The sequence below is a fragment of the Salvelinus fontinalis genome, unplaced genomic scaffold (genome assembly GCF_029448725.1).
Source record: "Salvelinus fontinalis isolate EN_2023a unplaced genomic scaffold, ASM2944872v1 scaffold_0442, whole genome shotgun sequence".
Classification (NCBI taxonomy): domain Eukaryota; kingdom Metazoa; phylum Chordata; class Actinopteri; order Salmoniformes; family Salmonidae; genus Salvelinus; species Salvelinus fontinalis.
The window spans coordinates 1-14,511 of NW_026600651.1; the positions used below are offsets into that span (position 1 = coordinate 1).

A 14,511-nucleotide genomic window follows, 5' to 3' on the forward strand; every position below is an offset into this window, starting at 1 on the left:
GATATTCTGTGCGGAGGCATGCATGTCCATATAAACACTGTTCTGTAATGTTGTGTTGTAGATGTTCTGTGAGGCCAAGAGGACGTCCCCCAGTATCCTTTATATCCCTCACATCCAGCGGTGGTGGGACACGGTGGGGTCTGCTCTCAGAGCTACCTTCCTCAGCTTGTTACAGGACATCCCCTCATTCTCACCCATCCTGCTGCTGGCCACCTGTAATGTCCCCCACAGCAGCCTCTTCCCTGAGGTAGGTACTGTAGACAGACACACCGCCCCACAGCAGTCTAACATGATGTAGTGAACACACCGCCACACAGCAGTCTAACAGGATGTAGTGAACACACCGCCCCACAGCAGTCTAACAGGATGGTAGTGAACACACCGCCCCACAGCAGTCTAACAGGATGTAGTGAACACACCGCCCCTAACATCACCAATATGGCAGTGTATTTTGTCTGCTGTGCGTTATATGTGATTATAAGGATTTTGATGTTTTTAAGGACTCTTGGAAGATTAGTCCAAACGAGGACTAAAAGAGATCTAATCACCAACTGGACACAAGCCCTAGAAAATGTGCACTGGTTCCCTCCCCCTGTGGGATGGGCTGGAGGGTTGGAGTTGGGCCTCTGAGCAGGGGATCAGTCAGAATGATCTCGTTCATTCCTATTCATCTGAATGTTATGTTCACCTGGTGACTCATCTTGGTAAATGTCCCCCCCATAGGTCCAGGACCTGTTCTGTGCTGAGTATGGAGAGGTGCTCCAGGTTCAGGTCCCAACCCCACAAGAGAGAAGGAACTTCTTTGACGATCTCATCCTAAACCAGGCTGCCAAAGCTCCTGCATCCAAGAAGAAAGCAGGTAAGGCTGCACTGTACTCTGAAATATTTTAGTGGAATCCTGGATATTGGTTCAAAACGGTTAAACAAGCTCAACTTCACAACTAGTAAGTATTGTATGAGGTGCTGGTAATCAAGCAGTAGAACATTAGAGGAGCACGTTCTCTGTACCAAAGCTGTCAGCACTCGCTCAGTCATGTGGTTAGTCACTTACCTCCCTGTCCTCCCCAGTGCTTGCAGCCCTGGAGGTGCTCCCCGTGGCTCCCCCTCTTCCCCCGAGAATGCTGACGGAGAAGGAGCAGCAGCGATTGGAGGAGCAGGAGGAAGACACTCTCAGGGAGCTCCGCCTCTTCCTGCGTGATGTCACCAACCGCCTCTCTCAGGACAAACGCTTCAAGGCCTTCACCAAGCCCGTCGACCTGGAGGAAGTGAGACTGACCATCAATTGCTGTAAAAGTGGCTGTGTTCTAGAGGGGAGGGCTGTGTTCTAGAGGGGAGGGCTGTGTTCTGAGCCACGTATAAACATCAGATGAGGGTTAAATAAAGAGAAGAGGCCAGATGTTGTCTAAACATGGACATGGTAGAATCTCTATCACATGGACAATGGCTGACCTGTTGTTTTGATGGATCTTGTCTAGGTACCTGACTATGCTACAGTTATAGAGCAGCCCATGGACCTGTCCACTGTCCTCTCCAACATCGACACTCACAAGTACGTGACCGTGAAGGAGTTTGTACACGACGTGGATCTCATCTGGAAGAACTGTCTGGAATACAACCCTGACAAAGATCCTTCAGGTAGGAAATCGGCGATATCCAGAATTTTCACAGATGTTGTATTCCTGTTCATGGGAGAATGTTTCATTTATTTCATAAATTAATGTATTCAACTAATCATTCATTACTTTATTCAGCCAACTATTAATTCATGAATCTATCCATTCATCACTTCATAATAATACTGATGTGACAAGTCTGTACTGGGTGTCTTCCAGATCGTCAGATCCGCCACAGAGCCTGTGCTCTGAAGGACACTGTTCAGGCCATCGTCAAAGACGAACTGGATGAAGACTTTGAGAAGATCTGCGAGGATATCAAGGAGTCCCGTAGCACAAGAGGTCAGGTGTTATTCTATTGGTGCAGAGTAGTTCCAGACAGAGGGTTCTAGAGTTCAGGGACCAGTTGATCTGTGCTGCTGCTCTCCTGGATGGATGAAAGAAGAGCATTCCTGATAGATTTAAATATGAACTGCCTCTCTTAACTTCCAGGTTGCTCCACTTCAAGGTTCGCTCCATCCTACTATCACGTTCATCCCAAGACAAGAGCAGTGGATGCCAAGAGCACCGATGCAGCAGGCCCCTCTAAAGAGTCTACCGCTGCTGCTCCCTCAGCTGTGACCACACCACGCCCTTCAGGTTAGCAAGCATCTCAATAATGTACAGACACACAATGCTACACAGGTTAGCATTTCACTACTCTGCAGACAGACTACGGAGAGCTTTCCAGATCTATCCTCTACTAACTGCTGGTAATGAAAGACCGATGATAACACCTTGTCAGTTTCTCTCACCATGTTTACACACATCATTCAGTCATTCATAAAGGTGGTTTTTGAATTGGCTTTGATTATCTGGTCATCTACTTCTCAGCAGCTCAGAAGAAGAAGCGCAGGAAGAGCCGCTGGTGCAATGGCATCATCAGGAAAAGGTCCTCTCCTCACACTTCTAAAGACCACTCTGCTGTGGTGGAGTCTGGAGAGGAGGAGGAGAGGAGAGGGGCAGAGAGTGAGGAGGAGGAGGGTGGTGATGCTGCAGAGTCAGGCCTGGAGGAGCTGGAGATCACCGGGGCTGAGGAGACCCCCATGGAGCAGGAGGAACCAGCCCAACAGGAGAACCAGGACAGCCAGCCCATGGAGAAAGACACTAAGGACAGCCGGACCACGGAGGAGGCTAGCCAGGCTACAACGGAGGCTACCCAGCCCAGGGTGGAGGAAGCTGTGGAGGCTAGGGCTGGAGACCAGAGCAGTGAGGGCACCCAGGACCCTGTAGTGGTGGTTGGCCCCCAGGAAAACCACATCTTACCAGAAGGGGGAGACAATGTATGTTATTTTGTTGTAAAATGGATGTTGCTTTTTGTATGGATGATTCTCCTGCTGCATTGATTGCATTTCTCTGTTTTCAACATTTTCCTCATTCACCCAGAGGCAGGCGTCCACTACAGACAAAACTGAGCCTCAGAGAGTGGAAGTGGAGGAAGAGAATACCACAGGTTTGCAGCCTCCCTTCCCACAATGACACTCTGTTTTTAAGTGAACTTTGTTGAATTGTACACTCACTCCGTCCCTCTGTCCTCTTGTCAGAAGTAGGAGTGAGGCGTGCGGCGCGGGGCTTGAAGTACCAGGGGATGCAGCAGGTGATGGATGTTGACCAGGAGATACTGGACCAGAAGACAAAGCCCCCTGTGGTGGATCACAACAAACTAAAGGTAACAGATTATCACTGCAGCTGGTCCAGGGTCAGCTCGTCGCCCGAGCCTCCTAATGAGGTTGTTAACTGATCCTAGATCTGTGGTTAAGGCAACTAGCCAGTGGCAGTCTATTGGAATTGTCATGCCAAGCCATGTTTTGGCTTGACAATGACAGCAATAGAGTTGGCAAGAGCACAAACGGATCTGGAATCAGACGGAGGCACCTTCTTCGTTTAGACAAAGATGGAGGATATAAGACCTCAGTGCTGAGCTGATTTTCTGCTCCTTCATTTCAGGAGCTGCTTCAGAGAGCGGTGTCTAAGACTGAGGGATATGAGGTCTATCAACTGGAGAAGCTATACGCCTTGTTGTGTCAGAGTATCTACAGACACCGCAAAGACTACGACAAGACTGCCCTGCTGAAGGTTTGTCATTCTATACATTTTAATTTGTACTATGTATTTTTTTTTAAATGTATAAGTGCACTTATGAAACATATCATTGAGCAATTGAGTTTTTCTATGTTTTCTAATATTTTCTTATTCTCTTTCCAGGAAATGGAAAATGAAATTGAAGATTTTTCATAATGAGTTTTATACAATAAAGATGTAGCTAGTCATGGATTGCACGTAGTATTTCCCCGTTGTCTAAATGTATAAAGAACAAGTCTATAACCATATTTTGATAGGAAATACACATTTGTATATTTCTAACAACTTGTATACTCTTTCTTTTATTTAATTAAAGTGTTTTTTTTACAAGTATTTGTTCTTGTGTCTTGTTATACCATAAAGGAAAGACGATATTGTGATGTGTTAACTGGTTGAAAAATATCTATTGCCAGTAACTATTTTGTTTATAGCGGAATACAAACTGAGCATGGTGCAGCCTCAGGGTTTGTTTGTGGTCAGACGGTAACGATAAATACTGTATGAATACAAACGTCAGGACCGTCACTTTTTAAATGCTTCTATCGGTTGATAGACATTTTATTTGAAGCAACATTTCTCCATGCATGCGTGACAGATGTCGCCTATGAATGACGTCAAGACGTATCGCATTAACGTGATGACGCCGCTTAATCATTAAAAACTGCCATTAAAAAAAGAACACAAAGTGTGATATAATTTGATGGACAAATGGCATGCTTGAAGTGACTAATGTAGTAGCTTCCTGCCTTTTTTTGAATACGTCTGTAAAGGGATATCAGTCGGGAAAAGAACTGTTGCAGCGAAAATGTTCCATGTTTTCATCTGCAGACAGCGGTGAACTGGACTCGCCTGCCTCCGAGCAAAACTACTGCAGTCCGGCAGAGAGCTCGGGCTGAACTGTTCATAGGTAGGCTAGCTAACATTAGACGAGAACCTAAGACAAATTGCCGGGGGCAGGAGAGCCTGCGCAGAAGCTACCTCTTGTCCTGGTAAGTAAACGCAAACTCAGCTGCTGTACTGCCTACTGTGGTGGCTAGCTAGCTACAGTATTTGGCTTCCAGCCGCAATGTCTATCCCAGGTGTAAACTGGCTGGCTAGATGCAGAAATGGAAGCTAGGTTAGCTAGATCTGGATAGCTAGCAATCTAATAAGATAATCAATTTGCTATAGTTACACTGGATAGCAATATTTTTTTTCTACATAAACAAATGGCATTAAGAGCAATTGGGTCCAAACGTATTGTAAATGACCAGCTACTACAAACTAGACAGTAGCTACAAACAAGTTGCAGTCGTGTGCAGAAATAATCATTGCAATAGGTTTCTTATGCAAAAGATGGTATAGCTAGGACACATTTCAACTTCACTGTAATTACTGTACAGCGAACGTGCTATTACATTTATGCAGTAATCCATACAGATTGTAGCTGTTCAAGTGAAACTATATTGGATGGAACCTGTCAAATACATTTTTATTTCAGTCCACAGATGAAAATATTAGAGGTTTTAGAATGTGAATCAAACCATCACTAGCGGAAGGTCATCCATTCCAGACACATCTCTTTACACAAAGTTATCTTGGAGGATAGCCTACCTACACCATGGCAAGCAGGAGGAAGTCAACAACACCTTGCATGGTCCTGCCTTCTTCTAACGTGATGGAGGAGCAGGATGCAGACATGCAGGTGGGGGAGGATGGAGCTGAGAGCGCTGCAGAGGGACTTACAGACGCCGCTGTGGTCTCCACTGACCCAGAGACAGGTGGGGAAGGGTTTTATTCATCTTCAACATGTTGCTCACATCTGTTTCTTGAAATGTTAATCACCTGGCTCGATCTTGACTGGCTGCATCACCGCTTGGTATGGCAACTGCTTGGCATCCAACCGCAAGTCGCTACAGAGGATAGTGCGTACGTTCCGGTACATCACTGGGGCCGAGCTCCATGCCATCCAGGACTTTTATACCAGGTGGTGTCAGAGGAAAGCCCTAAAAATTGTCAGACTCCAGCCACCCAAGTCCTAGATTGTTCTTTCTGCTACCGCACGGCAAGTATGGAACCAACAGGACCCTGAACAGCTTCTACCCCCAAGCCATAAAACTGTTAGCTACCCGGACTAACTATCTGCATTGACCATTTTGCACTCTTGACTCATCACTTACACTGCTGCTACTGATATTATCTATCTTGTTGCCTAGTCACTTTGTCTCTACCTATATGTACATATCTGCCTCAATTACATCGTACCCCTGCACATTGACTCGGTGCTGGTACCCCTTGTATATAGCCTAGTTATTGTTACTCAGAGGATATATTCAAATCAAATGTATTTATATAGCCCTTTTTACATCAGCTGATATATCAAAGTGCTGTACAGAAACCCAGCCTAAAACCCCAAACAGCAAGCAATGCAGGTGTAGAAGCACGGTGGCTAGGAAAAACTGCCTAGAAAGGCCAAAACCTAGGAAGAAACCTAGAGAGGAACCAGGCTATGAGGAGTGGCCAGTCCTCTTCTAGGTGTGCCGGGTGGAGATTATAACAGAACAAGGCCAAGATGTTCATAAATGACCAGCATGGTCAAATAATAATAATCACAGTAGTTGTCGAGGGTGCAGCAAGTCAGCACCTCAGGAGTAAATGTCAGTTGGCTTTTCATAGCCGATCATCGAGAGTATCTCTACCGCTCCTGCTGTCTCTAGAGAGTTGAAAACAGCAGGTCTGGGACAGGTAGCACGTCCGGTGAACAGGTCAGGGTTCCATAGCCGCAGGCAGAACAGTTGAAACTGGAGCAGCAGCACGGCCAGGTGCTATTCCTTGTGTTATTATCTTTCTCTTTGCGTTGTTGGGAACGACCCGTAAGTAAGCAGTCTACACCTGTTGTTTACCAAGCATGTGACAAATAAAATGTGATTTGATTTTGTTCTGTTGGCACTAAACAGGAGAAAAGCTTTTGAAACCGAGTGAAACCTATATGAAATGCTCATATCGACCTACTGTTTCAAAACCAATCTGCTATGGTGTGCTCTACTCCTGAAAATGACCCTTGTTCTCTGATGTAGTTAAACTAACATAGCTGGGCAATTTACTTTTCAGAGCACGACATCAGTCATTCCAGCGGAGAGGACGGTGTCACCTGCACAGGAGTGAAACGCAGCAACCAACCAACCCTGGAGCAGACGCTCAGTGACCTTCTCTCGGATGGGGGTTACACACAGCATGAGACGGAAGAGAGTGATGACCCCGCCTCAGCTGGCATCTCACTCAGCAAAACCCCCATCATGAAAATGAGGGGTAAATCGGAACCGAAGAGGATCGCCGTGTCTCTGAAAGCAGCCGAGGAGAGTGACGGGATGGGAGAGAGTGAAGGGGAGCAGGAGCCTATCGAAGCACCTCTGGGGCTGGGTTCCCTCACTCCTGTAGAGAAGATGAGCCCACATTACACTGAGTCCATGAAACACAGTGTTCTCCTGAACATTCCCAATATGATGTCATCAGAGCATAAGAAATCTTCTGTCCTCAGCTCCAATATGTCTGGACTCCAGCTCCCTCCTGGTCTGGCCCAGGTCCTCTCAGCTCTGCAGGCCCAGCAGGTGATCATATTTTCAAATTCTTTGAAATTGTAAATTGAATAAAACAAATCACCTTTCACTGCTGTTGATACTATGTAATGTTACTGATAAATAAGTGACTAAAACCTCTCTCTCTCTGCTCTTGCTCTCTACTCTCTCTCTCTTGCGTTCTCTTTCTCCCTCCCTCCCCGCAGAGCGCCCAAGCCCAGCTCCTCATCCCCGTCAGCAGCATCCCCTCATACAACCAATCCATGGATACCAACACAGTCCTGGTCAACACCTACAAGAAGTTCCCGTACCCTTCAGTATCAGAGATCATGGGTCTGTCGGCTCAGACCAAATTCAGTGAGGAGCAGATAAAGATCTGGTTCTCTGCCCAGCGTCTGAAGCACGGGGTCAGCTGGACACCCGAGGAGGTGCTTTTTCTGTTAGATTCATGTTTGTCTTATACCAGAGTCACATTTTTGGGGGGGCATAGTGTTTTTATTGTGATTTTTTTTAAACTTATTTTCACTCATTGAATATATATGTTTTAATTGTTGTCGCTCTGTTGAAGGGGGCGCTTGCAAGTACGCTTTTCATTGTACCATTTACACTACGTCTATCCTGTGCATATGACAAATCCACTTTTTGATTTGAGGTGGAGGAGGCCAGGAGAAAGCAGTTCAACGGGACTGTGCACACGGTGCCTCAGACCATCACTGTTATCCCGGCCCACCAGCTCTCTGCTGCGGCCAACGGCCTGCAGTCTATCCTCCAGACCTGTCAGATAGTAGGGCAGCCAGGCCTGGTTTTCACACAGGTTGGTACTTATTGATGACATTGTGGATGATGTAATGTCATATTTTCTGTTTATAGTTTCTCAACTCAATATGTCTTGTAGTTGTAATATTGTGGAGTGAGTGAAACTTCTAAACTTCTAAACTCTGAACAGGTTGGCACACCTGTGACCACACCCATCACCTTGACAGTAGCAGGGATGCCAAGCCACAGCCAGGTCCCCAAGATGTCCTCCCACCAGACCAGCCCAGCCGTCAGTGAGATGAAGAGAGCCACCACTGTCCAGCCTCCCTCCCTGACCCCACAGGAGAACTCGGCCCTCAGCGCCGACCACTTTGGAATGCGTCCCAAGAAGTCCAAGGAGCAGCTGGCGGAGCTGAAAGCCAGCTACCTGAAGAACCACTTTGCCAGCGACGCGGAGATCGCCAGGCTCATGACGCTGACCGGCCTCACCAAAGGGGAGATCAAGAAGTGGTTCAGCGACACGCGCTACAACCAGCGCAACTCCAAGAACAGCAACGTCATCGTGTTCCACGACAGCCAGAGTCCCAGGGGTCACAGCAGCGGCACCACCATCGTCATTGACTCCAGCGACGAGACCCCTCATTCTCCACCGCCCACACCATCCGTCAAAGAGAAAGAGCCACGCTCCAAGACCTGGAACTCCTTCCCAGACTTCACATTGCAGAAGTTCAAGGAGAAGACAGCAGAGCAGCTGGTGGTTCTTGAGGAGAGTTACCAGAAGGGAAGTACTCCGTCTGACGACGAACTGACCCGGCTGAGGACGGAGACCAAGCTGACCAGGAGAGAGATCGACGCCTGGTTCACAGAGAAGAGGAAGGTAGTGGAGGCAGAGTCACCTGAGCTGAAAGCAGAGCGGATGGAGAGCGAGGCTACCTCGTCTAGAAAAGGATCCCAGACCCCTCCGGGTAGCCGGCGGCCAAACAGGGGGGACAAGAACATTGGAAAGAAAACCCCCGAGCAGCTCCACGTCCTGAAGAGTGCCTTTGTCCGTACCCAATGGCCCTCCACAGAGGAATATGACAAGCTGGCAGAGGAGAGCGGGCTGCCCAGGGTCTACGTAGTCAACTGGTTCGGAGATACCCGGTACTCCTTCAAGAACGGCAACCTCAAGTGGTTCTTCCACTACCAGAGCGGCAACGTAGAGGGACTGAACGGCAACAAAAACAGGAAGAGGAGGATACGTAACCGAGGCTGGGGGAGGTCTCGGAGCAGGAAGGCCAAGAGGTCAACCAGCACGGAGAAGTCACCACCACTTCCCATCATCAAGTTGAAGTCTGGGAAAGACATTCTGAAGGAGTATTACCTGAAGCACAAGTTGTTGAATGAGCAGGACCTGGATGAGCTTGTGACCAAGTCTAGTATGGGATACGAGCAGGTGAGAGAGTGGTTCGCTGAGATACACAAGAGGGAAGATATGGTTGCTGATCCGTTTGGGGATGCTGAGGTAAACGTGGAGCAGCAGGAAGAGGAAGCGTTGCTGGGTGAGAATGAGATGGTACCTGAAGAGCAGGATGACACCGTGGTGGGCGAGGAAGATGATGAGGAGGAGGAGGAGGAGGAGGATGATGACGACACTGATGAAAGTGATTCTTGGGAGCCCTCTCAGGGTGCCAGAAAAACACAGTCGGAGTAGTGAAGGACAGCTGGGCTGTGTTCGTTAGGCACCAAATGGAAGGAAAATGGACTGAAACAGGGAGGGACTACATGAAATTGTCCAATTAGACATGCCCATTTTCACTTTCTGTTCCAAAACATTTTGCTATGGTGTGCCCAAATGAACACAACGTTGGATTTAGTCCAACAGCACAAACACATTTCACTTTCTCTTACGTGTTTTAAAGGGTACTGTCTGAATGCAAGACTGAACGATAATATCCCACCAATACAAACAATATGTGCACCTTTTTACAGTGCTAGTGTAGCGCCATTAGTCAATCTAGTCAAGAATTACAACCAGTACTTTAAATACCTAATTTTATATGAATTGGTCAGACATTAAAATGCTGAAATTCAATTGATATTACAATATTTGATATGATGATAATTCATGGAAAATTGACATTTGTTAATCTACAGTATTCGGCACAGTTATTTATGTGCAATTAAGAGGTCCTTTTTTTAATGGCTAATGTCTCTCGTATATATCCCTATTATTATAGAGATTACAAAGTACTGTAAGTACATTCATGGAATGAATCATGTGAAATCAGATTATATTATGGGTTCCCATTGAAATTGATTGGAGGAACTGCGGTGCCAAAGTTAGCTATTGAATGTGGACTTCTGTGCTATGAAAGACTTAGAAACCAAGGGACTCGAGAGTAGGAGTGCTGATCTAGGATCAGTTTAGCCTTTTAGATTCTAATGAGTCCGTAGACCGACCCATGAGCTCGTGTGAATCCTTAAAGAGATGGGTGGGGCTAAGGCTTAAGAGGGTGTGAACAAATTCGAGCTCTCTGGCAAGTGTGAAAAAAACCCAACCTTAAGGCTTTTCCTCAACTGGTTATACAAGAATAGCAATTTTTAAAGCTACATAGCTTCCTCCAACTGTAGTGTATAATATACCATTACGAAGCTCTGAGTCTGTACTTTTGTACAATGTAAAAGATTACATACATACAGACGCTTTATGAATACGGGCCTGGAGGCCCAGTATGTACAGTACCAGTCAAAAGTTTGGACACACCTACTCATTCCAGGGTTTTTCTTTATTTTTACTATTTTCTACATTGTAGAATAATAGTGAAGACATCAAAACTATGAAATAACACATATGGAATCATGTGGTATCCAAAAAAGTGTTATATTTTTATTTTATTTTAGATTCTTCAAAGTAACCACCCATTGCCTTGATGACAGCTTTGCACACTCTTGGCATTCTCTCAACCAGCTTCATGAGGTTGTCACCTGGAATGCATTTCAATTAACAGGTGTGCCTTGTTAAAGTAATTTGTGGAATTTCTTTCCTTGATGCATTTGAGCCAATCAGTTGTGTTGTGACAAGGTAGGGGTGGTATACTGAAGAAAAGACCAAGTCCATATTATGTCAAGAACAGCTCAAATAAGCAAACAGAAGTGACAGTCCATTACTTTAAGACATGAAGGTCAGTAAATCCAGAAAATGTAAAGAAGTTTTTAACATTTCTTCAAGTGCAGTCGCAAAAACCATCAAGTGCTATGATGAAACTGGCTCTCATGAGGATTGCCACAGGAAAGGAAGACCCAGAGTTACCTCTGCTGCAGAGGATACGTTCATTTGAGTTAACTGCACCTCAGATTGCAGTCCAAATAAATGCTTCACCGAGTTCAAGTAACAGACGCATCTCAACATCAACTGTTCAGCGGAGACTGCATGAATCAGGCCTTCATGGTCGAATTGCTGCAAAGAAACCACTACTAGAGGACACCATTAAGAAAAAGAGACTTGCTCGTGTTTCCTGGCCCAAGCAATGGACATTAGACCGGTGGAAATCTGTCCTTTGGTCTGTAGGCCAAATTTGAGCTTTTTGGTTCCAACCGCCGTGTCTTTGTGAGACACAGAGTAGGTGAATGGAGGATCTCTGCATGTGTAGTTCCCACCGTGAAGCATGGAGGAGGAGGTGTGGGGGTACTTAGCTGGTGACACTGTGATTTATTTAGAATTCAAGGCACACTTAACTAGCATGGCTACCACAGCATTCTGCAGAGATACACCATCCCATCTGGTTTGGGGTTAGTGGGACTATCATTTGTTTTTCAACAGGACAATGACCCAACACACCTCCATGCTGTGTAAGGGCTATTTGACCGAGAAGGAGAGTGATGGAGTGCTGCATCAGATGACCTGGCCTCCACAATCACCCGACCTCAACCCAATTGAGATGGTTTGGAATGAGTTGGACTGCAGAGTGAAGGAAAAGCAGCCAACAAGTGCTCAGCATATGTGGGAACTCTTTCAAGACTGTTGGAAAAGCATTCCTCATGAAGCTGGTTGAGAGAATACCAAGAGAGTGCAAAGCTGCCAAGGCAAAAGGTGGCTACTTTGAAGAATCTCAAATATAACAAAAATAATGTTTGGGTTACTACATGATTCCATATGTGTTATTTCATAGTTTGTCTTCACTATTATTCTACAATGTAGAAAATAGTAAAAATAAAGAAAAACCCTTGAATGAGTGGGTGTGGCCAAACTTTTGACTGGTACTGTATACTGTGGTGTCTCTGAAGGAAACTGACAGTGTAGCACTTATTATTGTGCACTTTGCCCACTACTTTATTAAAGACATGCTCTGGAACTTTTGCGACTACCAAGTATTTTTTTAAACCTCCTGCTTTGGACTGGACGTGTCAGTGTTCAGACACCCCGCAAGGTCTCTGTGTTCTATGTCAGTGATGTGAGGTAGTACACAATTTAGCTGAACGCTACTTTCAGAACTACTGGCTAAAATGTATACAAAAGTACCGGAGAATCTCTTTAACATGTTCTTGTGGGGGAAAACAACTTTGATTAGGCACCTTATATCCCTTTGACCCTTTAATGGCTTTAGAGACCAAATCTCTTTCTATATGAGATCTTTTTGAACGCTGTAAAACTAAGTATTTTGCCTTGTATTGTCCTCCTCTGAAATGATTCTATTTTCAAGAGGATGCACCTTATTGACTTACCCCTCTCCTTGTGGATCAATTCTAAAGTTGGGTGTTGATATGACACAAATGAAAATCAGTGGACTGTATGTGGCCTACTGCTTCCCCAGCACAACCAACTGGCACAATGTGGGTCCCTATTTGAATCATGTGAAACTCTGCTGACTTGGAAACGTGTAACGTGAGTTTGAATTATGTATAACGTTTATAGTTTTTAAGACTGCAGTACTTGTGTGTATGAAGACTAGTGTTGGAGGACTTGATACAGGGCTGTTTTCAAACAAGTGTTTTTCTAATGTATGTTCAGATGCATGTTTGTATTGTTTTTCTTTTCTTTTGAAAACGTCTGCAGACTTTGCTCTCCCCAACTGTCATTTTAAATGACATGTTTTGACATGTGCACATTAGTAGAACCAAGACATTGTTTCTTACCTGTAAGCCTTGTCCTATATGCTCTGGTCACTGGGTTCTAGCCTGGCCCGGACCTGAGGAGTTACCAACGGTTTCTCAATCTATTCTAAACATGCTTTACCAAGTTCTAGTCACTTTGGTTCTAGAATCTCAATCTAGAATCTAGTTGAAACATCACAACATTTTACAGAAAAACGGATGGATTCAGAACCTTTTTGAGGAGACAAACCTATGTGCCTGCATGGCTCATTCTTTCTGAGCAGGGTTTCATCAAGACTTGACAAAAGAAGAGGTGGAGGAGGAGAAGATCGTGGATACCTCATGCTCATCATAAACATTTCAAATTGGGCAGCATGTTATGCTGTGAAATGGTTTACGTTTTCATGCAGGAACAGTTATTTATACCATAGTTAAGGTAAAAGATGCATTTGAATTTTGAGATCCATATAGTGCATGAAATAATCACCTGACTGCAGATTAGACAGCATTATGTGCTTGCATTAGACAAGTTGTTTTTAAATGGTTTTATAATCTTTATGATTAATCCTGTCTCTCAACTTCAACTAATAGCTTGTATGGCGTTTTACTGTTAATGTGTAAAAATATATATTTTTTGCCTGGTGGCTCTTTGCCTTCTTCAGTTGGCAACTCTCAATGTATCCACGTTACTTTTTTTTGTACAGGTAGACGTGACATTGTGACCATAGTACATGACTGTTTTTATCCTAGTACAATACTTCTTACCTGTCTGTCCTCTTTGCTATTTCTCAATATTTAGAAAGGTGCTTGTTTAGTACTAATACCCAAAAGTTGAATATGTAACTTTAATACGTGCTTAACAGTTTTACTATTAGATTGTGCGCCCACTATCTTTTAACCTGTCTTTTAATATACTATTCTGCTAGCTACAGCTATAATGGATAATGTCAGTCAGTCTCCTTTCTCCTACTGTATTTATTAAGTTATCTATGAGAAGAATGTTTGGTGTCTGGATATGTTGAGGTGCTTTGGGAAAAGTGAGAGAGTTTATTTGCAAACGTTATGGTAAACCAAGGAATTTTTTTATGTTGAGACAGAGTAGCCTTGGAGCTGAAAACTCAGTGGAAAAAGCTTTAGTCCCCTGAGCCATAGTCTTTGCAATGCTTTTTAATTGAAATCAAACTGTTTTTTGAGGCTGTGGCTTGATTTAGACACATATATATTTTATACTTGTTTTGAGGACAAAATACAATACATTTGGACGAAAAGGCGTGTATTTTGGTGTCTTATAAAATATTTCACTTCAAAATATGACTGGAGTTTCTCTTATAGAAAATATTAGAGCATTTCATTGAAGAAAGTAAAGCGTCTGTCATTGGAACATATCACCCCGG

The 14,511-nt window shown here is 44.7% G+C and overlaps 2 protein-coding genes across 3 annotated transcripts; both read left to right on the top strand.

Annotated features, from left to right (window-relative positions):
- Positions 1-25: 25 nt before the first annotated feature.
- LOC129846072 (ATPase family AAA domain-containing protein 2-like) lies at positions 26-4,064 on the top strand. Of its 2 annotated transcripts, none has more exons than XM_055914061.1 (11): positions 26-247; positions 724-859; positions 1,069-1,265; positions 1,476-1,635; positions 1,833-1,955; positions 2,106-2,252; positions 2,487-2,935; positions 3,039-3,105; positions 3,197-3,321; positions 3,600-3,728; positions 3,858-4,064. In XM_055914061.1, the coding sequence occupies exons 1-11, from the start codon at positions 62-64 to the stop codon at positions 3,888-3,890; spliced, it is 1,752 nt and encodes a 583-aa protein (XP_055770036.1). In that variant the 5' UTR covers positions 26-61; the 3' UTR covers positions 3,891-4,064. The 2 variants fall into 2 exon arrangements, with proteins under 2 accessions (XP_055770036.1, XP_055770037.1); XM_055914062.1 differs by having other exon boundaries at positions 2,490-2,935.
- Positions 4,065-4,157: 93 nt separating this feature from the next.
- On the top strand, positions 4,158-14,426 carry LOC129846071 (zinc fingers and homeoboxes protein 1-like). The gene is made up of 6 exons (XM_055914060.1): positions 4,158-4,723; positions 5,215-5,494; positions 6,825-7,321; positions 7,495-7,716; positions 7,941-8,102; positions 8,235-14,426. Exons 2-6 carry the CDS (start codon positions 5,335-5,337, stop codon positions 9,735-9,737), a joined length of 2,544 nt encoding a protein of 847 aa, XP_055770035.1. The 5' UTR covers positions 4,158-4,723; positions 5,215-5,334; the 3' UTR covers positions 9,738-14,426.
- Positions 14,427-14,511: the final 85 nt, after the last annotated feature.